The following is a 27,777-nucleotide window of genomic DNA, read 5'->3' on the forward strand; positions in this document are numbered from 1 at the left end:
TTGGTCCCGGTGGAGAAATAGATCCCAGAGAAGAGGACAGAAGGGTAACGGGGAGAATGCTGAGACCCAGCAAAGCTGCAGCCCAACTGGCCACCTCTCCAGCGCCTTCCTACCTTCCTGCCCCACCCTTCCCGCCTCTCATGCACAGCGCAGAACAAGGCACCTTACAGTATCCAGAATACTTTTATTGCCAAAATCGAGGTACAGCTTGCTCAGGGCCCCAGACAGGGGGGCCCACCACTCAGGTGAGAGACAGATGACAGGAATGTGCTTAACAAAGGGAATCCAGTGCCAGAATTGTCGTGGGAAGGCAGTGTATGCAGTCCAGCCTGAAAGTGGTTTGGGGACCCCAACCTAAAAGTTGACTCAAGTCTCAACCCATAGTCAGGTCCACTGTCCTTTGGACAGACGCAGGTTCACCATCCCTGCTGTCACACAGAGACCATGCAGCATCCCTGGGACAAACAAAAACCCCTAGCTGGGACACTACGCTCCTAGGTCTTGGTGGGGGGGAGGCCTTTCAATTCTCTGGAGTAATTCCTGCACCAAGACCTGTGCAGTTGCTTGGTGGGAGCAAGTGCTGGGCAGGAACTATACCACCTCTCGACCCCTATGCCAGCCCAAGTGGGTTGTAAGACCCTACAGCAGGGTGCAATAGGGTGGTGGAGTCCTCAAGACGATGGCTCAGGGAAACTCCAAGTGACCACAGCTGTCCTCTTGAGTTCCTTTTCTAGGCCCTTCTCTCTTTAAACTACAGTCCCAGAACCTAGAAAGCCAGCTTCAGTACCGGGACCCACAACACAACCAAGGAGAGCAGGAATCCTAGGACATGTCCCCCAGAATTGAGGGGTCCTCTGCTGCCCAATCCAGAACCAGGACCAGGATGCTGCAAGAGGTGAGAGGTAGGAGTGGAGTCTGAACAGCCCAGGACCCGGAGGAACCGTGGAGAATAAAACGAACTGCCCTGCCTGCAGGGGCGCTGGGTACACTCAGGATGTCCACCAGGGAGCTCACAGGGAAGCTAGCAGCCCTAGCCAGTGTGTGGGAAGGTCACCTGATGGTCACTGTGGAACCGCAGCTCACAGGAAGGATGGGGCCCAGGGGGCGAGAGTAGAAAGGCCAGAGAACTGGGAGGACTGCGTGGCCCGAGGTGGGGACTGGGGTAAGGAGCCAAACAAGCCAGCCTACAGAGCCAGGCTGAGGTCGCAACTCCATCAATAGCAGCATTCTTTCCATCAAACGTCCTTTGAATCCACACTTATCTCTTCCTTTGTCTCTGCCATTATACATAGGAAGGATGAGAAGCGGCATTCCCCCGAGGCAGACGCCTCACAGCCTAAGACCTAGAAACTTGAACAATGGTCATGAACTTTACCAAGCTTGTAGGTCAGAGCCAAGAGAAGCTCCCTGGTCCAGCCATCCAGCAGTCATGCCTGGCACAGGAATCAAAGCTTGAAAAGCACCCTTTTTAGATAAGCCAGGGTAGTGGCATTGGCTAACATCTCGATGTGTTCACTTCCTGGCAGCTCCTGCAATGATACTTTGTGCTCTTGGCGCTTCTGCCAGGCCTGGCACTGCAGGACGTTCTCCAAGTTGACGGTGCCATCACCGTCGCCAAAGCAGATCTTTGGGTCACGGTCAGGAAAGCTCTCGTAGTAGAACGAGTCTGGGGTGGGGACGCCAGTCCCATAGAGGCAGTGCAGCTCCACACCTGGTGGCGTCATGGTCTCAACCAGCCCTTCTGTGTCCTGCCGCATCAACCAGCCGTCTTCAAATCCGATGTCCTGGAAGAACTGGCGATAGTCACGGAGCGTGTAGTTATTTGTGGGTGTGTGCACAAATACCTTTTCATGTGACCATGTGTGGTTGTATGGCAGTAGCCAACTGGTGGAGACAGCGGATCGCTGCTGCTCCCGGATCTTCAGTGGCCCAATAACAGGGATGCGATTGTTGTCTCCTGGAAGGAAAGCAAACTATCTGAAGAGCGGGTTCACCAGCCCGGCCGCCGCCGGTCAACAGTTAGCCACCATCACGATCTACATTCCGCACCACTGGCTTTTGTTTCTTTTTCTTTTCTTTTCTTCTTGGTTTTTTTTCTGTATGTGGAAATTATACATCCATATCTACATGTTCCTTATGTATTTCTTCAGCAGAGATTCAGCCGGCACTTTGCCCCCCCTCAAGTTATTTATGTTTGTTCATGTATAAAGTGAACCCTGTTACATACGTGAGTTAATTTATTGACCTTCCAATCTTAGAAGTCAGATTTTTGCTTGCTATAGTGAATCTTAGCTGGACCCTGAAAGGTTTAATGGAACTTAACCCCAAAATAAACCTCAATACCTGTGGACACTAATCTTGTCTAAGGTGAAGCGGCCAAGTCAATTAGCCGGTTAGGGCGTTTTTGTTTGTTTTATCACACTGAACTGTACACTTGCCTTTCCCTTCCTAGGTCAGATCAGCATTCAGTCAGCCTGGCCTCATCCCACCCATCTACAACGCACTCTTACAGGAGGCCAGACTTGCTAGAAGCAAGGCAGTTGGGTGGGAAGCTGCTGCCGGAGTCAGCCACAGCCGGAGTCAGCCACAGCTGGAGTCAGCCACAGCTGGAGTCAGCCACAGCTGGGGTCAGCTCTTCCCATTAGCCAATGAGACTTTCAGGGCCTGAGGCAGCTTAGAAAGGAGTTGCTCACTTGTTCAAGAACTGCCATCACCCATTATCCAACACTATCTGAAAGCAGCAAGCCCTTTTTGGCCGACCCCAGGATCTCAGCTTTGCCCGCTACCTCTAGAATCCTTGGGAAAAGGGAAACCCCAAGAGTCCATGGATCTCTCTCTCTCTCCCACCCTGGATTTCTAGGGCTGACAGCAGTTTCCTAACATCTGAGGTGAAGATTTACTAGGTTTTACAGGAAAGCTTTGAGAGGGCCAATGCCTGAATTCTTACCGTGTCTGCCTGTCAAATTCTGAAGGCACCCACATGTCTCCCTGTAGCCCAGGAATGGCAGAGCCTACGACTCTGATGACTCCTCACTGTATCTAAACACCTGAGCCATGAGCTCATTGTCCACTCAACCCAGGATCACCGCTGGGAGAAATTCTGAACCTGACCCAATCATAACGTTCAGATGAGCAAGCAAGTCAGGCAGTACTAGTGACGACAGGAATAAAGTCTAGAGATTCCTGAGATGGCTCTGGTTCAGTCCCCAACTGAGGGGGCCCCAAGGCTACCACTCAGTCATGGCGGAAGGAGAGTGGTTCCTTCCTGCATCAGGAAGCCCTGCCCCATGGCTGCCAGGCAAGCAGACCCAGACCCACACCAGCTTCCTCCCTGTAGCGCCTGCCCACAGAGGCAGGTGAAACTCATAAACAGGAAGTGGTAGTCAGCCTTCCTCCTGTGAGGAAAGGAAGACTTGAGAAGGGACCCCCCCCCCACCAAAGAACTGTGGGCCAAACCAAGTTCTGCCAGCCGGGTGCACAGCACTGTGCGTGTTTGTGTGTGCGTACACATAAGCAAATACTGTGTGACCCACAGGTATGCCACTCTCTGTACACATCATAGCAGAGCACAGATCACAGGGTTAATCAGCTAGAAAGGGGAAACCAGGAGTACTTGTAGATTTCCTTGTTACTGCTTTGTGGGAGGGGGTGTTCAAGACAGGGTTTCTCTGTGTGGCCCTGGCTGTTTGGGAACTCACTCTATAGACCAAACTGGCCTAGAACTCCCTGCCTGGCTCTGCCTCCCCAGTGCTGGGATTAGAGGCGTGTGCCACCCCACCCCACCCCACGACTGCTTTCTTTTAAGGTGTGTGTATGTGTGTCCATGAGTACTACAGCATGCATGTGGAGGTCAGAGGACAGCTCGTGGGAGTTAGTTTTCTCCTTCTATCATGTGGGTTCTGGGGACTGAATTCAGGCCCTCAGATTTGGCAACAAGTGCCTTAACCTGCTGAGCCACCTCACCAGCCACAGCATTAGATTTTCTTTGGAGAAAACAAAATACTTGTTTTGGGGCTGGAGAGTTGGCTCAGCAGTTAAGAGGGTCCTGAGTCAATTCCCAGCAACCGCATGGTGCCTTCACAACCATCTGTAATGAGATCTGGTGCCCTCCGACCTGCAGGCAGACATACAGGCATAGCACTGTATACATAATAAATAAATATTAAAAAAAAAAAAAAAAGCCGGGCAGTGGTGGCACACACCTTTAATCCCAGCACTTAGGAGGCAGAGGCAGGCAGATCTCTGTGAGTTCGAGGCCAGCCTGGTCTACAAGAGCTAGTTCCAGAACAGGGCTCTAAAGCTACAGAGAAACCCTGTCTCAAAAAAAAAAAAAAAAAAAAAAACCGAGAGAGAAAGAGAGACACACTTGTTTTTCTTTCTACTTGACTATTGTGTGTATATGACATGCATGTCATTTGTGGAGCTGGCTCTCTTCTTATACCTTTATACCGTTCCTGCAGATCAAACGCAGGTGGTTGGGCTTGCACAGCAAGCTCCTTTAACCACTGAGCCATTTCACCGGGCCTCCAAAATGAAAATAGAAGGCCCACTCTGGAGAAAGAAGGATGTTTCAGTCTAGGGAGGAGACATGAAGGATGTTGGCATAGCATGAAACCACAGAAAAAAAGAGGAGGCATTTCTGGGAACAGCCACGTATCAGTGGACAGGGAGGTCTTACCTGAAGCCAGGACGCGCAGGGTCTTGGCCACGCCCCCCCAGGGCGCACCCAGTGAAATGAAGGCGTGGATATACTTGTCCTTCCCAGGCCTGCGGTTTGCCGCTGCAGAAAGTAGAGCGTGTACATATTGCCCATCTGTGGGCGACCAGCACCACGGGCCCCCGTACATCTGGTACATCTCCTCGATCATCTCTCGGAGGGCCAAGAAGTAGGGCCCGTTTTCATCTGCAGGCCAGAGCCAAGCAGGGGTCAGGCTGGAAGTGTCCTGAGACCTGAACCACTGGCAATCCACAGGCCAGACCCAGGACCAGGGGGTTCAGAGAATGTTGGAGCCTAAGTAGGAGCAGACTAGTTCCCCTAGTTCATGAAGAGAGGACCAAGAGGCTCACGTTCCCCCTCGGTCTCATCCTCTACCCCTACTGAGCCTCAGAGGGTCCTGGGATGTGTGACAGGGAAGGACAAGGCAAGACTGGTCAGAGCTAGTGGCTGCCACCGCCGCACTGGATGACGGAGCCCCAGATATAGGAAGAGCCCAAGGCCAATTAGTGGCCAAGACTATCTTATCCCTGCCTCCTAAGCCCTCAGGGACAGAACAGGGGTGGGGATGGAGGGAGATTTCTTACTTGGAGCTCGGCGCCAATCATAGGGAGCCCCTCGGAGATCTCCGCCCCGTGTATAGCCCCAGCCCACAAAGCTCTCCACCAGAGTGTAGAAATAGGAACCTACGGACAGAAATGCATAGAATTACATAAAGTATAACCCGTGTTCACCGCCCACACCATACCCACAGGCACAGTGACATCTGTCTCCCTGAAGCGCCCACTAATCAAAGCCAGCTCCCAGGCTACCCCTTCAAAGCAATGTAGCACTTTCCACAGGTGAGAAGCCCAGCCAAGCCCAGAGCCCCCAGCTACATGCCCTGGAGACCCTGAGCAAGAGCTACATACCCACATTCCTTTTGCTGGGGTCTAAGAACTCCAAGGAGAATGTTTCCCCGAAGCCAGGGACACGCACATCCACACCATCAGGAAACTGGGTGGCCCGAGATGTTCTGTTATAAACAAGCCTGCCAGGAGAAGATATCAGTAACTCAAAGGTACCACCATGCTTAGTATGTCTCAAATACTGTCTGTCCTGTGACCTTAGCCATACTCCAGCATCACTCCCTGGTTTGGTTGGAGATAGAAAAGAGATTTTAAAAAAAAAGTAACAGAACAGGTTCATAAAACACAGAGTTAGCAGAACGATGGTGGCTCACACCTTTAATCCCAGCACTCAGGAGGCAGAGGCAGGCAGATCTCTGTGAGTTTGAGGCCAGCCTGGTCTACAAAAGTGAGTTCCAGGACAACCAGGACTGTTACACAAAGAAATCTTGTCTCAAAAACAAAACCAAAAAAAATTTTGTAAAAAAAATAAATTAAGGGGCTGGAGACATGGCTCAGTGGTTAAGAGCATTGCCTGCTCTTCCAAAGGTCCTGAGTTCAATTCCCGGCAACCACATGGTGGCTCACAACCATCTGTAAATGAGGTCTGCTGCCCTCTTCTGGCCTGCAGACATACAGACAGAATATTGTGTATGCATAATAAATAAATATTTAAAAAAAATAAAATAAATATTTTGAAAAAAAAAAGCAATCGCAGAAAGCTGACAGGACCCCAACACTGATCCAAATGACAGGGTGCGAGGCCACTCTCTTCAGCAGATAAAAAGCAGCTGTGTGTAAGATGAAATTCTAAACAGGTCAGAGGAGCAACCAAGACAAAAAAGCTCTTTGCAGCATTAACCTGTGCCTCTGCTGGCAGTGCCTGAGGCCACGCGTCTCCAGGACAGAAATAGAAATGCAGATCAACAGCCCAGGAATAGCTGCAATCGCACACAGAAAAGAAAGTCAACAAAGAGAGGGCAGCATGAACAGCAGGGAAGGACTGGGTGCCCTGGCTAGCAGGGCAAAGCTTTTAACTGAAGTTCTAATCAGCGCAAACAAATAGCGGGCACCAGCTATGTTCTTTGATTTGGCTGGGCTAGTAAGGGCACTTGTTGCCGGCCAGGCGGGGCGGTGGTGGTGTACTCTTTAGAACCCTCTGCACTCGGAAGACAGAGGCAAGCAGATCTCTGAGTTCAAGGCCAGCCTGGTCTACAGCTACAGGACAGCCAGGCGTGTCAAGAGACCCTGTCTGGAACGGGTTTGGGGGGAGCAATTGTTGCTCCTGCAGAGGATCCAGGTTTAATTCCCATCACATAAGCACCTATAACTCCCAGTTCTAGGGGATCTGATGTCCTCTGACTTTCACAGCGCTCAGCACACACGACACTTACATATATGCAAGCAAAAACATAAAATAAAATAAATCTAGAGTCTTCTGTCTGGGAAGGACTTATACAGTTCTGAGTCTCTGATTTATCAGCTGAATGAAAAGCCTGGAGTCAAGTTGATAAATTCTTTGAGCTTCCAGATTTTCCTTACCTATAAAATACATTTGTTTTGTTTTGTTTTGTTGTGGTTCTAGGACTCAAATTCAAAGCCTTTTGTATGACACACTGAGTTACAGCCCCATCTCCTGTAAAACAGGTTTAAAGACAATACCAGTTCCAAGGAGAGCCTCAAGCCTAAACTAAATTCATCACTTAGTGGTTTTACTATGGCGCAGACCTCAAGAGTGTTCTACTACAAAACTAGCTAGTGCAAGCCATCCATTCAAGTGAGCTCTTGCCAGTCAAGAGACAAACACATGAGAAGACTGGTAAAACACCTGTGATCCCAGCATTCAGGAGGTAGAGCCTGGCTCATCAGTGACCACCTGGGCTACACTGGGAATTCCAGCCTGAGCTACACCGTGGACCCTGTCTCACAGTGCTTGTTTTTGTTTGTTTTGTTTTTTGTTTTTCTCTGTAGCTTTGGAGCCTGTCCTGGAACTAGCTCTTGTAGACCAGGCTGGCCTCGAACTCACAGAGATCCACCTGCCTCTGCCTCTGCTGGGATTAATCCTTTAAATGTGTGCACCACCACTGCCCGGCTCACAATCCTTTTTTAAATTTAATTGTCTACATGAACATATGTGCACCACATGCATGCCTGGTGCCTGCAGAGGTTAAATGAAGGCATCAGATCCCTTGGCACTGAAGTTACAATGGTTGTGAGCCACTGTGTGAGTTCCAGGACTCAAACTTGGGTTCTCTGCAAGAGTAGAGAGTGATCTAATCTACTGTGCCAAGTTTTAGTTTTTTGTTTTTTGAGACAGTGTTTCACTGTTTAGCTCCAGCGGTCCTAGAACTCACTTTGTAGACCAGGCTGGCCTCAATCTCACAGAGATCTGCTTGCCTCTGCCTCCTGAGTGCTGGTATTAAAGGCGCACACCACCACAGCCTGGTTTTCTGGGCCATCTTACCAACCCCTTTTGTGTTGCTGTTTTGTTGGTCCTTGTTGTTGTTAAGACAGGACCTTACTATGTAGCCCTAGCTGGCCAGGAACTCCCAGGTACACCAGGCTGGCCTTGAACTCAGAGCTCTACCTGCTTTTACCTCCTGAGTGTTGGGATTAAAGGCTTGTACCACTACCACAGGCTCAAAACCTTTTTTTTTCCCTTTAAATTAAGGGAGAGAGAAGGAGAGAGTACTTCTGATATAATACGTAGTAAATAAGTAAACTTTGTGCTTTGTTTTAGCTTTGAGACAGGGTCTTGCTAGCCCCCGGCAAGACTCTACCTTCCTCAGCCGCAAATCCACCTTCCTTAACCTGAATGGGTTATAATAATCCTCAAGTAATGGGGATTTTGTAAGTAGAACATTCCAAAATAATGAAAATATGGTATGTAAAAATTGGCCTAGCCTGGCAGTGGTGGCACATGCCTGTAATCCCAGCACTTGGGAGACAGAGGCAGGAGGATCTCTGAGTTCAAGGCTCAAGGCCAGCTTGGTCTACAAAGTAAATTCCAGGACAGCCAGGGATACACAGAGAGATGCTGTCTCAACACCACCCCACACGCTCCTGCCAAATAAGATAAAATAAAATAAAAATAAAAATTGTAAAGTCAGCGGGCGGTGGTGGCGCACGCCTTTAATCCCAGCACTCAGGAGGCAGAGGCAGGTGGATCTCTGTGAGTTCGAGACCAGCCTGGTCTACAAGAGCTAGTTCCAGGACAGGCTCCAAAGCTACAGAGAAACCCTGTCTCGAAAAAAAAAAAAAAAAAAAAAAAAAAAAAAAAAAAAAAAAAAAAAAAAAAAACCAAAAAAACAAACAAAAAAAAACAAAAAAAAAATTGTAAAGTCAGGTGTTGTAGCACAAGCCTTTAGTTCCAGGCCAGCCAGGTCTACACAGTGCAATCCTACCTTTAAAAAAGAATGTATAATTTAGTAAACACATCAACCACCAACGCAGTTCCTTATTATTAGCATCAAGAATCATAATATACCCAGCATGGATGTGCACGCCTGTAAGCCCGGCACTCCATGGGCAGAGGCAGGTGGATAGATGGCCATGAGGTAGAGGCCAGCCTGGTCTACACAGTGAGTTACAGCCAGACAGTGCAGCCTTGGGCTGACAGCATCTAAGAACATCTGCTATGTTAGATGGCTACACTAGCAGAAGGCCATAGGAAATTTCCAGCTCCATTATCTTTGGACAGGGAGGGGGCTAGAGATCAAACCTGTCCTTTTCAAAATCTGTGTTCAATGTCTGTATGTTTATGTAAATATACTTTATATGACATGTGTTCAGGTGTCTATGGAATCCAGAAAGCATCAGATCCCTTGGTGCTGAAATTATAGGCAGTTGTGAGCCATCCAACATTGGTGCAGAGTAGCCCTCCACTTCCTACTCGCTAGGCAAGAGCTACCTCACCCCCCACTCACATAAACTATTTTCCCTTTCTTTCTTTCTTTTTTTTTTTTTTTGTTTTTGTTTTTGTTTTTGAGACAGAGTTTCTCTGTACTTTGGAGCCTGTCCTGGAACTAGCTCTTGTAGACCAGGCTGGCCTTGAACTCACAGAGATCCACTTGGTGTGCACCACCACCACCCAGCTTTCTTCTTTCTTTCTTTCTTTCTTTCTTTCTTTCTTTTTCTTTCTTTCTGTTAATTTTTGTTTGTTTTTAGATAGGGTCTCAAAATACAGCCCTAGGAATTTGTTCTATATACCAGGCTAGCCTTAAATTTTGTTATCTCCTTCTGCCTCCAAAACACTGGAATCCCAGGTTTGTGCCACAAGATCTAACTAATCTGCCCTTGAAATTCCAGCTATTCCAGAAGCTGAAAATCCAAAATCAGCCAGTTAATTTATAGAGACCCACATTTTTTTTTTTTTTTCTTTTTGGTTTTTTTAGTCAGGGTTTCCCTGTAGTTTCTAGAGCCTGTCCTGGAACTAGCTCTTGTAGACCAGGCTGGCCTCGAACTCAGAGATCCTCCTGCCTCTGCCTCCCGAGTGCTGGGATTAAAGGCGTGCGCCACCACCGCCCGGCGAGACCCACATTTTAAAAAAATCTTTTTTTTCCCATTTTTGCTTTTTGAGACAGGGTCTTTCTATGTAGCCCTGGCTACCTTGGAACTTGCTCTGTAGACAAGGTTGGCCTCAAACTCACAGAGATCCACCTGCCTCTGCCTTTTAAAGGTGTGTTCCACCACAAACTGGCAGTGTCTCAAAAAAAATTTTTTTAATCATAAGCATGTATTCATTTGTGTGTGGATGTATGTCACAACACACATGTAGAGTTTGTTTTTTGAAGATATGGGTCTGAGTCAAGGGCAGCCCAAGTTTGGGGCTGGAGAGCAAATTCAAGGACAGCCAAGGCCACACAGGAAAACTCTAACAACAACAAAAAGGTGGGTTCAGCAAGTGACTCAGGGGATATGGGTGCTTATTCACAAGTCTGAGGACCTGAGTTCAATCCCTGGAGCCAACACGGGGGAAGAAGAGAGCTAATGCTCTCAGGTTGACCCCTGACCTAAACCCACCCCTAAATGAATAAATGTAACTTTTCAAAAAGGTTTATTTATTTACTTTTTATAAAGATTTATTAATTAATTATGTATATAGTATTCTGTCTGCATGTCTGCTGCAGGCCAGAAGAGGGCACCAGATCTCATTACAGATGGCTGTGAGCCACCATGTGGTTACTGGGAATTGAACTCAGGACCTCTGGAAGAGCAGTCAGTGCTCTTAACCTCTGAGCCATCTCTCCAGCCCCTTATTTACTTATTTACTATGTACATAGAGTTCTGTTTGCAGGCCAGAAGATGGTACCAGATCTCATTACAGACGGTTGTGAGCCACCATGTGGTTGCAGGGAATTGAGCTCAGGACTTCTGGAAGAGCAGCCAGTGGTGGGCCATCTCTCCAGCCCAAATATAATTTTCTTTAAAAAAATTTTTAAAGGAGAGGACATGGGATGGAGAGACGGCTCAGCAGTTTGGCTGCTCTTCCAAAGGTCCCAGGCTTGATTCCCAGTGACCGATCATAATAATCAGTAACTATAGTTCCAAGACATCCAAGACTGGCCTCAGTAGGCACCAGGAATATGCACTGAGGCAAAACATTCATACACATAAAATAAAATAATAAATAAATCTAAAGGAAGGAGAAGACCACTCCCACCACCACCACTGGCTGCTCTGGCAGAGCACCCTGGTTCAATCCCTAGTACCCATACGTGGCAGCTAACAATCATCGATAACTCAGTTCCAAGGGATTCAATACCTTCTTCTGGCTTCCTCAGGCAATGCATGCATATCGTACACAGACACACAAGAAGGCAAAAACACCCACACACACAAAATAAAAAGAAAGAAATCTTAAAAAATAAAAATAAAAAGGAGAGGAAATGAAGGTGGAAAAGGGATGTCTTTGGGAGAAGTTGGATATGATCAAGATACATTGTACAGTCCAGGTGTAGTGGTGCATCCCTTCAATCCCAGACTTGGAAGGCAAAAGCAGGTGGATCTCTGTGAGTTCCAGACCACCCTGTTCTACATAGTGAGTCCCAGGATAGCCAGAGATACATAGTAAAGCCCTCTTTTGAAAAAACAACAAAAGAATACATTGTATAGTAGATTCAGTCCTAGGGGCTCTGACACCCTCTTCTGGCTTCTGTGGGCACTACACACACAAGGCTTACAGACATACTGGCAGGAAAAACACCCATAGACCTAAAATAAAGAGGAAAATTTAAAGAAAGAAAAAGGGACTAGGGAGATGGTTCTCTTTAAGAAGACCCAGGTTCAATTTCCAGCACTAATGTGATAGCTCATAACCATCTGTAAATTTATGTCCAGTAGACTGATATCTTCTCTGACTTCTACAGGTATGCATATAATACACACACACACACACACACACACACACACACCCAGGCAAGACAACCATACACATCAAATAAAGTAAATAAATCAAAAAACTTTTTGCAAAGATATATTGTAGCTGGGCAGTGGAAGTACAAGCCTTTAATCCCAGCACTCAGGAGGCAGAGGTAGGCGGATCTTCTGTGAGTTAGAGGCCAGGCTGGTTTAGTCTACAGAGTGAGTTCCAGAACAGTCAAGGCTACACAGAGAAACCCTGTTTTGGGGATATATATATATATATATATATATATATATATATGTGTGTGTGTGTGTGTGTGTGTGTGTATATATATACATATATATATATATATATGAATATAAATATAAAATATAAAACTGGCAAAAATAATCACCAGGAAAACCACTTGTCATCCGACTAAAATGCTTACTTCGTAGCCCCCTTAACTTCATCGTCTGAAAACCACTGATATGTTCGCACATCTGGAAATCAAACATCTGTGTCCGGGGTCTTGAGACAGTGTTCTGCTACTTAATCCTGGCTGGTACCCATTCTGAAATTCTGTAGACCTAGCTGGCCTCAATTATGACAACTCTCCTGCCTCAGCTTTCCTCCCCAGTGCTGCGATTATAGATATACCACCACACCCACCGTCTTTCTCGTTTTCAAACGTATTTGAGGAAGGAGAGCCACACTGAGCCTGTGGACAGGGGCGAGCAACAAAAAAAAAAAAAAAAAAAAAAAAACAAAACTGAGTCTAGGACTTGATGGCTAAACTAGAGAAGGGGGGGACCAGGAACAGCAAAAAGAAGAAAATTATGCCTGAGAGTATGGAGCTAGTTAGTGCTGACCAGACCAGATCAAGGGCTAATGAGCCCAGAAAAGAGGGGTACTTTTCCATCTACTGAGGAATGAGAAGGACGAGGACTCTGAAGACCTCTCTAGGCCCTACAGTGGTTCCCCCATCGGTGCGCGCCATCCCCACCTGATATTGTCAATCCAGCAGTCAATGATGACAGGCAAAAGCAGCTCAAGGTTCAGCCAGAGCGTGAAGTAGCTGTCCGTCTTCTTGGAGCACAGGTAGTGCACGACCTTTGGCTTGTCCAGCTTTGCTTCCAGCTGGTTACCCAGATCACCAGGCACTGCAGAAGAAGAGAAACCAGGCATGGGTCCAAAAAAAAAAAAAAAAAAAAAAAAAACCCCTGCCAGACTGGAGACCCCCAAGAACCTGCGGTCTGCAAAAGAGTCACCCAGAGGGGACAGACACCATGACACCCAGAGTGGACACCATAGCATCCAGACTGAACACCATGGCACCCAATCTTTGCAATACCACTCCGGAAGTTGAAGCACAATTCCAGGTTTGGAAAAATCAAAAATAGAGAAACCTGACAGAGAAGCCAGGACACCACCTTCATGTAGAAAAAGCTGCTACTAGCCAGGCATGGTGGTGAGTATCTGTGATTCCAGTATTTAGGAGGCTGAGGCAGGGGGATCAAGTGAGTGAGACTGGGCTACACAATGAGAACCTATTTCAATGCAAACAGATACAAGAGCCAAGTTAATGGGAAAGAAGCCTGCCACCACATACCCTGTGGAGGCTTAAAGAGAGGCCTGATATGCTTGGGGGGAGGCCCCTAGAACTCTCTCCAATAATGTGGAATATAAATGACCTCCCTAGATTTTCACTGGAACGTCCTGGTAGGCCAATCAGAAAAGGGGTTCAAGGTAGTCACTTCCCTGGGAGGCTGTGGTTTCCCTGTGATCTCAGCCTGGATTACCCCTTCATATAAAGATGGTTTCCACAGATTCAACACAATGCCCATCAAAATCCCAGCAAAATTCTTCAAAGACCTCGAAAGAACGGTACTCAACTTCATATGGAAAAGCAAAAAACCCAGGATAACCAAAACAATCCTGTACAATAAAAGAACTTCTGGAGGCATCACAATCCCTGACTTCAAACTCTACTACAGAGCTACAGTACTGAAAACAGCCTGGTATTGGCATAAGACAGACAGAAGGACCGATGGAACTGAATAGAAGACCTGGATATCAATCCACACAACTTCGAACACCTGATCTTTGATAAAGAAGCAAAAAATATCAAATGGAAAAAAGAAAGCATATTTAACAAATGGTGCTGGCATAACTGGATATCAACATGTAGAAGAATGAAAATAGACCCATATCTATCACCATGCACAAAACTCAAGTCCAAATGGATCAAAGTCCTCAACATAAAGCCAGCCACACTGAACCTTATAGAAGAGAAAGTGGGAAGTACACTTGAATGCATTGGCACAGGGAACCACTTCCTAAATAGAACCCCAGCAGCACAGAGAAACAGTTAATAAATGGAACCTCCTGAAACTGAAAAGCTTCTGTAAAGCAAAGGACACAACCAACAAGACAAAACGACAGCCTACAGAATGAGAAAAGATCTTCACTAACCCCACATCAGACAGAGGTCTGATCTCCAAAATATACAAAGAACTCAAGAAATTGGACACCAAAAGAACACATAATCAATAAAAAAAAAAATGGAGTACAGACCTAAACAGAGAACTCTCAACAGAGGAATCTAAAATGGCTGAAAGACACTTAAGGAAATGTTCAACATTCTTAGTCATCAGAGAAATGCAAATCAAAACAACTCCGAGATTCCATCTTACACCTGTAAGAATGGCCAAGATCAAAAATACTCATGACAACTTATGCTGGAGAGGTTGTGGGAAAAAGGGAACACTTCTGCATTGCTGGTGGGAATGCAAGCTGGTACAGCCCCTTTGGATGTCAGTGTGGCGATTTCTCAGAAAATTAGGAAACAGCCTTCCTCAAGACCCAGTAATACCACTTTGGGTATATATCCAAAGGATACTCAATCATGCCACAAGGACATGTGCTCAACTATGTTCATAGCAGCTTTGTTTGTTATAGCCAGAACCTGGAAACAACCTAAATGCCCCTCGACCGAAGAATGGATAAGGAAAATGTGGTACATTTACACAATGGAGTACTACACAGCAGAAAAAAATAATGACATCTTGAATTTTGCAGGAAAATGGATGGAGCTAGAAAACATTATTTTGAGTGAAGTAACCAAGACACAGAAAGACAATTATCACATGTATTCACACATAGGTGGTTTTTAAACATAAAGCAGAGAAAGCCAGCCTACAAACCACATCCCAGAGAACTTAGACAACAATGCGGACACTAAGAGAGACTTAGATCTAATATACATGGGAAGTAGAAAGTAGAAAGGAAAGATCTCCTGAGTAAATTGAAAGCATGGGGACCTTGGGGGAGGGTTGAAGGGGAGAAGGGAGAGGCAGGGAGGGGAACAGAGAAAAATGGTAGAGCTCAATTAAAAAAAAAAAAAGATGGTTTTCAAGGTTAACTGGACTCAGATCATAATCTGTTGAGGAGGGGTTTTAAGGCTCATGGGCATTCCCAGAATTTCAGAACTGTAGCCAATGCTACAGCTGGTATTAGATATATACCCTCCAGGTTTAAACCCGGCCAGAAAGAATCAAGCGGGGTCTCATCTATCTGTAGGCCGTGGATATAAGACAAAATGCTAGGCCAGAAATAAAACCTAGAAGCCGTGCTCTTAGGTTTCCCATGTTTTTGTTTCTCGACAAGGTCTTGCTGACATCAAAGCATGCTTTTCCTGCCTCTACCCTCCCAAATGCTGGATTACAGACTGGGGGGTTGGGGGGAGCATCTTAAAAAACACACATGAGAAAAGTTTACAATGGTACCAGCAGGCCCACCAAGGCCCTAGGCCTTGCTAAAGGCAGGAAGTTCCAGAGGGTAGAGTTCGTGGAAGGCCTCAGCATGGTAGAGAGATGTGCTGCAGGTGACTGAACCACAGTAACATGCAGCCACAGGCCAGGGTGTGACCAAGTTCCAAGCATGGTTGGGTCCCGCTCTTGTCAATCTCTTTGGTCCACACAGACCACAGGGCCCTGCCAACACCAAGTCCACACCACTTGAATTGCTAGTATTTAAAGCCCCCACAATCTGTTTCCTCACGTTAACGTTACAGGCCGCATCTACCTGCTATAGGCTACCCTCTGGACATTGCAGAGAGACAACCCCTTTGAAGACCCACGGTCACTACGAAGAGCCAGTGACTTTGAACACAGCACATGTCCTCATCTTCTGAGTGTCGTGGGAAGGTGAGACACCTGCTTTCCCCTCCCTTCAGGACACAGGTGCAGAAGCAAGAAATTCCCAGCACGGGAGCCTCTACATGACATGCTTGTGAACTGGGCATGAGAACTGGTCACTGCCTCCATCCACCAAAGGGGAAATGATTGAAAAGAGGAAGCCACTAGATACCCCTTGCCCTGGTCAGGCTATGTGGCTTCTAATAATAGCAATGGCCCCTTCCTGAGATACTTGGTGCCTGAAACAAGGACAAGAGCCACACAAGCCACACAAAAAGCTTCTACTTGACATAACACCGCGAAGGGTCATCTTCATATAAATTTTAAAATCATGAGTACTTATGTTGTGTGCACACTGTGTAGAGGTGAGATGAGAGCACACCACAGCACGTGTGCAGAGGCCGGAGGACAACCTGCCAGAACTGGTTTCATCTGGGGATGGAGCCCGGTCCTCACGCCTGGTGGCAATCCCTCTGCCCACTGAACTTTCCTGCCTGCCTTCTTTATTCATTCCACAGATGAGAAGACTCAGGCTGAGTGGGATACAAAGAGTTTGCCTAACGTCCCATTCCCCTGGCCCGGGGTCCATTTCTGACTTCTGCTGCCTCTACCGCTAACTCAGGACCCACACGTTGTGCCTAAGGAACCAGAACGGCTCTCTCTGAGTTACCAGCAGCAGCCCCAATCCTTGAAAAGATGGGCAGGTTGAAGATACAGATGTTCAGATCACTAAGGCTTCTCTGCTATGATTTAGGAAAACCAAAGACTGGATGAATTAATGGGTGCAGTTAGCACCAATCCTTCCAGGCGTGGTGGTGCACACCTTTAATACCAGCACCCTGGGAAGCAGAGGCAGGTAGATCTCTGTGAGTTCAAGGCCAGCCTGATCTACAAAGAGAGCACAGGGCTGTAGAGTGAGACTCTGCCCTCCCCTCACAAAAATAGGTGGCAAACATGTATGTGGTCAGAGAATGCACACACCCCATGCCAAGGCCCTCATTCTTGGAACTCCTTAGGCTCACACGTGACTTCTTCACACTGGTCACCAGGGTAAAGTCCAGATGACCCCGTAAGTCACGAGCTCTACACCATGCATGTCTCCCGCTTCCCCCTAATTCCATTCCAACCAGCCTGGAGCCATCTTCCACCTGGTTCCAGCATACTCCAGGAGGGCCTCCCTGGCATCCACTCACCCAAGCTGACGCTCAGAGTCTGTGCTTACCCTACACAGACCTCATCCCTGAGAGCCATCCTGGAAGCCTGAGAAAGGCAGGTTTAAGTGTGAACAAATCTCAAAGTGAACCTAGGTTCAGAATCCCCCAACCATTTCCTGACCTAGAATGCTTATTTTTTTGTTGTTGACAGGTTTCTTTGTGTAGCACTGGCTCTCCTGGAACTTACATATACCTGGCTCAGAGATATGAATGCCTCTGCCTCCTGAGTGCTGGGATTCGTGTGTGCTGCCATGCCTAGCTTACAATGCCTATTGGGGTTTCCCAGGACCACTTTGCCAGTCAACACTATCCTTCTATGATCTGCAGTATCCCTATTAAAACATTCCCTGCAGTCAGGCGTGGTGACACATGCCTACACGCCTTTAATCTCAGAACGGGGGGGGGGGCAGTGTGGTGTGTGAATCTCTGTGAGTTTGAGGCCAGCCTGGTCTACAGAGTTCCAGAAAAGTCAGAACTGCTACCCAGAGAAACTCTGTCTTGAAAAGACAAAACAAAACAAACAGTCCCAGGAGAAAGAGCACAGGAATGCACGCTCCAGCTGAATAAGTAAGTACCATACGCTTCAGCAGGTCTCTGTTCGGTGGCTGGCCACGGAAACACTAGCTCAAGAGGAGAGCCAAGTCAAATAGAAGACTACCAAAGATTTTATCCTGGCCTATTAACTCAAGGAAACGCTGTTGATTCTTGCTCAGCTGCCAGGTCGAAGACCAAAGAGTGAATCCGCAGGCAGCGCCACTGGTCTCAAGACAGCCTGGAATAACCAGGTCTTAGGGGAAGGAGTAGGGCATGCTCTCTGACTCCCTAATACCTGTTCACTGCTGCCGTCCCGACCCTCTCCTCTGCCTTCCCTTGCCTTAGCCATCCTATCTCCCTTAGTCCTTCTCCCCAAAAGTCAGTATCACGCATTTCCTAAGTTGAAAGCAAAAGGAAATGATGTTGGTAGTCAGCAAAGATAGTTAACTTGCTACTACCCATGCCGTGCAAAACACAGACGGCCGATGCCTTCTAGGCAGACTCAGACCAATTCTGAGACTACTTAGAAGCCCTCTGGGGTAGGGTCGAGCTGCCTCAGTCTTTACAGCTAAGAAATGGGGACATGATGAGGCAAGGTTTGGAGTTGATGCAGGTAGGTGGAGTGGGAAATCGGACAGTACCCTTTCCCTTAGCTCTCATCTTTTAGAGGGTGGTTGACCACACCCATGTCCAGTATGGAGGAAGGTGGGTTAACTGACCCGACCCAGTTTAAGAGACCAAAACACTCTGGGTATGGTGCTGAAAGCACGAGGAAGTCGGCCCAGCCGACCCTGGCTGCACTGAATCCTGCAGTACCCACCCACCATCCCACCGCACGCCCAGTCTCACCCAGAACCACCGGGGGGTGACGATGGGCCGGGAGAGCCAGGTCTGCCAATATCATTATTAGCAGAAGCAGGGGGACCAGGAGGCCACTCCGGAGCTGGGTCGCGCGACAAGTGAGGAGGTGGCGATCCATGGCGCGAGACTGGCAGCAGATCCAAGGGGCTGCTTTAGTGATTAGAGATCGTGCCTAGGCCGGGGCCGCAGCGTCGCGCTTAACCCCACCGCTCCCAGCCACCAGCCAATTAGGACCCGCCTCTTGCCAAGGCACTACCAATTGGAACTCTCCTCCACGAGCGTCCCTCCCACCCAAGCTCACCACGAGTCCTTGCCCACCCCTGGCCTCGCTGCTAGACTGTGCGGCGCGCCGAACGCATCGATCGGCAGACGGGCGCCGCCTGGCTCCCAGCTATCGTCCTGCCATCAGGCACCCCCACCTCACGGTGTCTCCGACACCGTCCTTGGTACTCGAAGTCCACTCAGGTAGTCCTCATTCCCTATTCCTACCTCGAAGGTCCGAAAACAAATCGAGCCAAAAGAGCTCCATCATTTACTGTGACTGGGGAGCCTCTCCTAAAGCAAGGAAAGAGGAAGTGAGTCCTAGGTAGTTCGTTCGTTCTTGAAACTCAGATGACCAGCAGCTGACCAGGACCTTTGTACAGCCTTCACCCTGGCATCCTCAGGGGCGTCTCGTTTCGGCCCCCCCATGCCCGGAGAACTTCGACTGTCTGCCTTCTGGGTAGAAATACAGGTGAAACCCAAGAAACAGGTCCTGGAGAAGCTAGATCGACCTGTTCCAAATGATCCGCCTTTTCCAAATGAAGGGTCTGTCACTCGATTCTAAGTGCGGCACGTGGAGTAGAGTTGGAAGTGCTTTTAATCCGAAACTCTAAGCCATCTATTTTTAAGTTCCCCCTGCTAAGAGCGGGGCTCTGGAGCTTGCCTTGGCACTTCTCCCCCTATCCATGCAAACCTGGGGACTCATGAAGGGTGCAAGATTTGAGCCAGGAGCTGTGGCCGAGAAGAGGCAGCCTAGGCAGAGACTCAACACTGGTAATAAGCCAACTCTGTGGAGTAGAGTTAAGCAGGACATTTGAGAAATAAACCTCTACACACTTCCTTCTGAAAGCCGGTTGCACCCTTGGGACACTTAGTCCCAAGATTTCTGTCCCACCCTTCACCTCTTCCTTCCCTCTTCTTGGTAAACATCTGACCCGTGTTAAAGTTGTTAAAGGTAGTTTTTATAGCAAAGTGGGAAGTTTTTAAAAAGATCTGTTTCATTTTGTGCATATGAGTATTTTTGCCCTCATGTATGTGTGTACATTACATGCATGCCTGGAGTTTGAAGAAGAGTCTTACCAAATAGAGTTTGCATGGAACAAAGTTACAGGTGGTTACAAGGCACCTTGTGGGTGCTGGAAATAAAGCCACAGTCCTCCGCAAGAGCAGCAGTGCTCATAACTATGGAGCCATTACTCTTGCCCCAGAAAACAGGAAATTTTAAGGCCCACTAACCACTGCCTTAGGCCCCGCTTCCCCCACTTCAATCTCTGGCACCAGCAGAGGATTGCTACAGACTGGTTTGGTAAAGGTCCAGTAGAAGATCATAGAGACATTAGGCCAAGGTTAGGGACAGTGGAAAGTCCAGAGCCAAGAGGCGGAAGGGAGATACTAAAAGGCTTGATAGCCTTGGACATTGACTAGTATGAACATCTTGCCAAACTAGCTGTTCAGGCCCCTGGAAGAGTGTCACTTTTGTCAACTGAGGTTTAGGTGTCCCACCTCCACAGACCCTGAAAGCCCCGAGAGTCAGGATTACAGGGAGGTGGGGGTGGGGGGCAGTGGGGGAAGGATGGCAAAAGCTTGTTAGTAACAACCCTTACTCATACACGAATCAGAAGATGAGCCTCCACGCCCTTTTAAAACAAAGGCTTGCCGGGCGGTGGTGGCACACGCCTTTAATCCCAGCACTCGGGAGGCAGAGGCAGGCGGATCTCTGTGAGTTCAAGGCCAGCCTGGTCTACAGAGTGAGATCCAAGACAGTCAGGGCTACACAGAGAAACCCTACCTCAAACAAACCAAAAAAAACAAAAAAACAAAAAAAAACAAACAAAGAACAAGAAAAGAGGATAAGGAGGAGGAAAAAGAAGATGATCCAGCTGTAAGCAGGTAAGATTGTACAGGAATTCCTTAGCAATTGATAGGCCAGGGCCAAGCTCATTGTGGTTGGGAACAACAGCCTTAGCCTAGTGGTTCTGGGTTCTTTTTTTTTTTTTCTTTTCTTTTTTTTTTTTTTTTTCTAACCCTAACCCTAACCCTAACCCTAACCCTAACCCTAACCCTAACCCTAACCCTAACCCTGGTTCTGGGTTCTTTAAGAAAAGAGGCTGAGCATGAAGAACAAATCAGTAGGCAGCATTCCTCCATGGTGTCTGCATCAACTCCTGCCAACCAAGCTCCTGCCTTGGCTTCCCTCAGCGGACTGTGATTTAGACTGTGTAAACCAAATAATCCCCTTTCTCATCAAGTTTCTTTTGGTCATGATGTTTCTTAACAACAGTAGAAAAGTAACTAAGACATTCAGGGTTGTTATGGAATGATCTTTCTGTACACTGTGAAGATGTGTCTTTGCCAAGGCACCTTCTGGTTGGTTTCATAAAGAGCTAAATAGCCAGTAGCTAGGCAGGAAAAGGTTAGGCAGTACTTCCAGACAGAGAGAGAAAGAGAGAGAGAAAAGAGATGGATCTAGGCATGGAGGAGAGATGCCAGAGAATACGAAGAGGAAACAGGAAGTACAAGATGGAAGAGAGGTTAAAAAAAAAATGAGGTAAAACATAGATTAATTCAAGTTATAAGTCAGCCTTCTATAGCTTGGGACAAGCCTAAGTGATAGGCAGAACTTTCATAATTAATAGTAAGTCTTGGTGTCATTTTAAAACCCATCTGTATATGGTGCCCAACGTCAGGCTCAAATATCCAAACACAGGGCCTGAGAAAGCTAAGAAAAGCCTAGACAAGGAGCCGGATGTGACTTTCTAGACTGCAGTCTCTCAGGCAGACCAGCTCAGCATACAGAAGCACCTCTTCCTGTCACAGCCTGTGGGCTGCAGGCTGGAGCCAGCTGCCAGCAGCACGCACCAGCACCATATGCTAAGCTGAGCCTTGCGGCAGATGACGTTACAGTTTAAGATTTGTCTCCTGTGGTCAGAGAAGGCTGCAGGTGCTCAGTGAAGACAGATCCAGACTGGAGAAGAAAAAAAAAACTCTAAATAGGTTTTTAAAAATGTGTGTAAGCTTTTTTTTTTTTAAGATTTATTTATTATGTATACAACATTCTGCCTCCATGTATGCCCGCACGCCAGAGGAGGGCGCCAGATCTCAGTACAGATGGTTGTGAGCCACCATGTGGTTGCTGGGAATTAACTCAGGACCTCTGGAAGAGCAGTCAGTGCTCTTAACCTCTGAGCCATCTCTCCAGCCCCAGTGTGTAAGCTTTTTTAAAAAAAAGGAAATAAAGAGAGTCAGAAAAAATAGTTTATAACTAATAAGATAAAGTCTTTAAAGAGAGACTATAATAACATAATATTAAAAATATAATTAAAAGGATAAGTCCCGTAAAGATGAAAAATAAACAGGGAGTCTGGGTCCTATATGGTGTCTTGTTGACTTTGAATTTTTTGAATGCTGACGAGTGAATGGCAGCTGCGGAGAAGAGGCACAGGATTGTAGAGGGGCTGCTGAATTAAGCCAGCATAGATACTGTAGGAATGCCTTAACTTTAAAATGGAATTCAAAAAATGTATTGAGCTGGGGAAGAGTTTATGCTTTTGTTTCTATGGGGAAATAAAATCCCGTGGATTCATTCAAGGTTAAAGAGAATCAGGTTTGATCAGGGAGACTGCCTGAAAATCATGGTTATTAGGGGCTGGAGAGATGGCTCAGAGGTTAAGAGCACTGACTATTTTTCCAGAGGTCCTGAGTTCAATTCCCAGCAACTATATGGTGGCTCATAACCATCTCTAATGAGATCTGGTGCCTTCTTCTGGCATGCAGGCATACATGCAGACAGAATACTATATACACAATAAATAAATATATATTTTAAAAAATAGTGGTTACAGGCATAAAAAATAAGCCTAGAAAAACCTACAAGACAGGTGATGGATATTTACCTGCTCAAATATAAAATATCATCCTGGGGGCTGGAGAGATGGCTCAGAGGTTAAGAGCACTGACTGCTCTTCCAGAGGTCCTGAGTTCAATTCCCAGCAACCATACGGTGGCTCAAAACCGTCCGTAATAAGATCTGGTGCCAACTTCTGTCTGCAGGGACACATGAAGACAGACCATTATATATATAATAAATAAATAAATATTTAAAAAATAAAATAAAACATCATCCTGGGGGGATGGGAGAGGCAGGGAGGGGAGCAGAGAAAAATGTAAAGCTTAATAAAAAAATCAATTTTAAAAAAAGGAAAAAAACCAACATCATCCTCGGCTGGCTTGTGTAAAATGGTTCATACTTGCATCAATACAGATATGTACATTACCCTTGAAAGTTTGTGTGTTTTCAGAGCAAGGGATCAGACACCAATGAAAACTGGTGGCCCAGGTAACCAGCCTCTCAGACCCCCTCTGCTACAGTTTCCTCAGGGTTCTATATCCAGAACAGCTTCAAGGCTGCTGGCCAAGATGATCCAGCCTCACAGACTATCCAGCCGGAACTTTAGATACGCTTTACACTTTCCCATTACACCAAGACTGGACAACAGCTAGCTCCCCCAGGACTTGACATTATCTTAATTTTCTCAGAGTCGCCTAGAGTTTTCATCACCTCCAGACAACAGGAAGTAGTTTTAAGAACACAACGCCCATATTTCCAAAAGGTGAAGTAGATGTTTTTGGTCATTAGGTGAGTTACGGATGTTTATCATCATAAAGGGGTTGCTTACACGTTGTTATTGGTCATGGTCATGGAGGAAACTAAGCAAGGAGGTTAGATTCACGGATCTCTTTCTGAAAAGAGATTTCTTTCTGCAAGGCTAGGAATGATAGGATAAAAGAACAGATTATTGAATCTACTTTAAACCAAACAACTATTAATCTCAAATATTTTACATTGATATCGATTTTTGTATATTGATACAAATTTAAGGTTACTTTTGTTAGAACATACTCTATATATGTTTCTACTCTGGTTTAAGATACTTTTGTAGCTGGGCGGTGATGGAACATGACTTTAATCCCAGTACTTGGGAGACAGAGGCAGGCGGATCTCCATGAGTTCGAGGCCAGCTCTGGTCTACAAGAGCTAGTTCCAGGACAGCAAGGACTGTTACACAGAGAAACCTTGTCTCAGAAAAAAAAAAGATATTTTAGTAAAATGATACAAATTTTGAGGCTATTTTTGTTATACTGTATTATATGTTTTTATTTCTTATTTAAGGTAGTGTACCTATGTAGCTCATTTAAAAATGTAAAGTTCTAGTCCTTGAAAGTTATTTAGGATAATAAAGAAATATAGATTAGTAGTTAGTCGTCTATAACAATCGAATTTACGTTATGTATATTTTCAATGTCAATCAGAGGCGTATTTTTAAATAGGTAGATGGTCTTCAAACACTTCAGAGATCTACAGAAAAACCAAAATAAATAAATAGGTGAATAGATAAATAGTTAAATAAATAAATAGCCGAATGACCAATAGGTAGGCCGGAAGAGGTTAGGCAGGACTTCTGGGCACAGAAAGAGGAGAAGAGATGAATACAGGTATACAGAAGAGATGCCAGAGAACACAGAGAGGAAACAGGAGGTACAAGATGGAAGAGAGATAAAAAGAGTCACAAGCTAGTGGGAGAAGCCTAAGCTATAGACTGAGATTTCATAATTCATAATAAGTCTCCTAGTCACTCTTTTTGAGCTGGTGTCTGCACAGGGTGCCCTCCATCTGCCTGTTCTTCCGCTTCTGCAAACCAAGCTGGGCTAGTACAGGCAAAGCAGGACCAACGACTCCCTCCTTTCACAGTGGCCCTGCCATCTCTTCAGTTCTCATCTACAGACTTGATACTATCCTCAACTCTGGGTGACTGCCTGCTTCCTTTTTTATGATTTATTTTGGTATATATATACTAACTATGTGGTTTACCTTTAATATACTTATAATATAAAATTGTACATCATATCATATATTCTAATGTATAGTATATGATATGATATCACACATGACATTATATATTACTATATGTATTTATTTATATGTAAATATAGAACATATATGTTGTGGAATAATCTTTTTGTACACTGTAAAGATGTGTCTTTGCCAAGGTGCCTTCTGACTGGATTAATAAAGAGCTAATGACTGATAGCTAGGCAAAAAGAGGTTAGGCAGGACAACCAAACTGAGAGTATGCTGGGAAAAAGAAGGGCAGGGTCAAGAAGAGTGGCCAGCCAGACACAGAGGAAGCAGGCAATGAATATGCCATGCTGAAAAAAGGCACCGCCACATGATGGAGTGTAGATAAGAAATATGTGTTTATTTAAGATATAAGAGCTTGCTGGGAGGTGGTGACACATGCCTTTAATCCAAACACTTGGGAGACAGAGGCAGGAGGATCTCTGTGAGTTCGAGGCCAGCCTGCTCTACAGAGAGAATTCCAGCAGGACTGCACAGAGACAGAGAAACCCTGTCTTGAAAAACAAAACAAAACAAAAAAAGAACTAGTTAGTAACAAGCTTAAGCTTGTTATGTCGATTATTTATAATTAATAAGTCTCGGTGTGGTTATTTGGGAGCTGGCTGGCAGAACAGAGAAACAACAGAAACACCTACTTATACATAATTTGTAACTATTATAATGTTTTATAGCTTTTATGTATATATGTTATATATAGTGTGTGTGTATGTGTATGGTTTTGTGGTTTTATAAGACGGGGTTTCATTATATAGTAGTAGCTGTCCTGGTGATCTCTATGTAGACCAGACTGGCCTCAAGTTCACAGAGATCCACCTGCCTTTGCCTCCCAGTACTGGATTAAATGCATGCACCACCACTTCCAGCTTGTTTTTATTATTTTAAATTACACGGGGATGTATGTGTCCATGAATACAGGTGTTCTTGGAGGCCAGAGGCATTGGTTTCCCTGGAGATGAATTACAGGCTGTTAGGGAATGTTATTTTCAGGTGTGTGACTTTTGTTTACATTGTATTTGTTTAACTCTGTGAAACTGTGTTACTTTTCCTGTCTAAAACAACTGATGGTCTTAATAAAGATACTAATGTCCCATAGCAAGGCAGGAGCAAGGATAGGTGGGGCTAGCAGGTAGAGAGAATAAATGAAGGAGAATTCTGGGAGGAGAGAGAAGGAGGAGCAACAAGAGAACAAGAAGAAGAGGACGTTGGGAGCCAGTCACCCAGCTACACAGCAAGCCATGGAGAAAGAAGTGAACAAAGGTATATGTAGGCAGAGACCGCTTGTTTGTTTCCCGGCCACCCAGACCCAAAATAATCACACAGAAACTGTATTAATTAAACACTGCTTGGCCTATTAGTTCAGGCTTCTTATTAACTAACTCTTACATCCTAAATTAATCCATTTCTATTATTTTATATTTTACCATGAAGCTTATTGTTTCCTGGTAAGGTTTTGAGATCTCTGTCTCCTTTGGCAGCTACATGGCATCTTCCTGACTCCACCTTCTTTTCTCCTCTATCTCTGTTTGGAATTACCATCTTGCTATATTCTGCCCTGTCATAGGCCCAAGGAGCTTCTTAATTCATTAACCAATAAAAGCAACACATATACAGAAGGACTTCCCACACCATTTCCTCTCTTCTGTACAAATAAAAAGGAAGGTATTAACTTTAACATAGTAAAATTACATATAGAAAAGAGTTATTAAACAAGAATTATAGTTAAAATATTTAGTCCAGTCCAGTGCTCCAATGTGGGTCTCTGTCTCTATTTCCATCCATCGCCAGATGAAGGTTCTATGGTGATATGCAAGATATTCATCAGTATGGCTATAGGATAGGACCATTTCAGGCTCCCTCTCCTCAGCTGTCCAAGGAACTAGCTGGGGACATCTCCTTGGACACCTGGGAACTCCTCTAGAGTCAAGTCTCTTGCCAACCCTAAAATGGCTCCCTTAATTAAGATATATACTTCCCTGCTCCCATATCCACTCTTCCTCCATCCCAACCATACCATTCCCCCAAGATCTCCCCATCCTCCCCTTCTCACTTTTCTCTCACCATCTCCCCTTATCCCCACCCTACCCCCACCCCCGAGCTCCCAATTTTTGCCTGGCCATCTTGTCTACTTCCATTATCCAGGAGGATAACTATAGGTTTTTCTTCGGGTTCACCTTCTTGTTTAGCTTCCCGAGGGAGAACATGAGCAAGGAAGTCAGGACCGTGAAGGGTGCGCCCACCCACTGAGACGGTGGGGCTGATCTAATGGGAGCTCACCAAGGCCAGCTGGACTGGGACTGATGGAGCATGTGATCAAACCGGACTCTCTGAACGTGGCGGTCAATGAGGGCTGATGGAGAAGCCAAGGACAATGGCACTGGGTTTTGATCCTACTGCATGTACTGGCTTTGTGGGATCCTAGTCTGTTTGGATGCTCACCTTCCTAGACCTGGATGGAGGTGGGAGAACCTTGGACTTCCCACAGGGTAGGGAACCCTGACTGCTCTTTGGACTGGAGAGGGAGGGGGAGGGGGATGGGAGAGGGAAATGGGAGGAGGGGAGGAGGTGTAAATTTTTAATAAAATTTTTAATAAATTTAAAAAAACAATATTTAGTCCACTTACATTTGACAAATTAAGGCAAATACACTATTATCTATCCTATCTCGTTCCTGGCTGCCCAGACCCACCCAAAATAATCACACAGAAAATGATATTAATTAAAACATTGCTTGGCCTATTAGCTTGGGATTCTTATTAACTAACTCATATCCTAAATCAACCTATTTCTATCATTTTATACTTTACCATAAGGCTCATGGTTTGCCAGTAAAGTTCCAGTAGGCATCTT

At 46.0% G+C, this 27,777-nt stretch overlaps 1 protein-coding gene across 1 annotated transcript; it reads right to left on the reverse strand.

Annotated features, from left to right (window-relative positions):
• Nucleotides 1–991: 991 nt before the first annotated feature.
• Pla2g15 (phospholipase A2 group XV) lies at nt 992–18,959 on the reverse strand. The gene is given in 9 exon segments (XM_038313276.1): nt 992–1,957; nt 4,679–4,769; nt 4,772–4,815; nt 4,818–4,832; nt 4,835–4,903; nt 5,302–5,400; nt 5,626–5,744; nt 12,951–13,107; nt 18,741–18,959. Coding segments are annotated over 9 exon segments (1,236 nt in total). The 5' UTR covers nt 18,871–18,959; the 3' UTR covers nt 992–1,445.
• Between the last annotated feature and the right edge of the window lie 8,818 nt (nt 18,960–27,777).

Source organism: Arvicola amphibius, chromosome 15 (assembly GCF_903992535.2).
Source record: "Arvicola amphibius chromosome 15, mArvAmp1.2, whole genome shotgun sequence".
NCBI classification, from domain to species: domain Eukaryota; kingdom Metazoa; phylum Chordata; class Mammalia; order Rodentia; family Cricetidae; genus Arvicola; species Arvicola amphibius.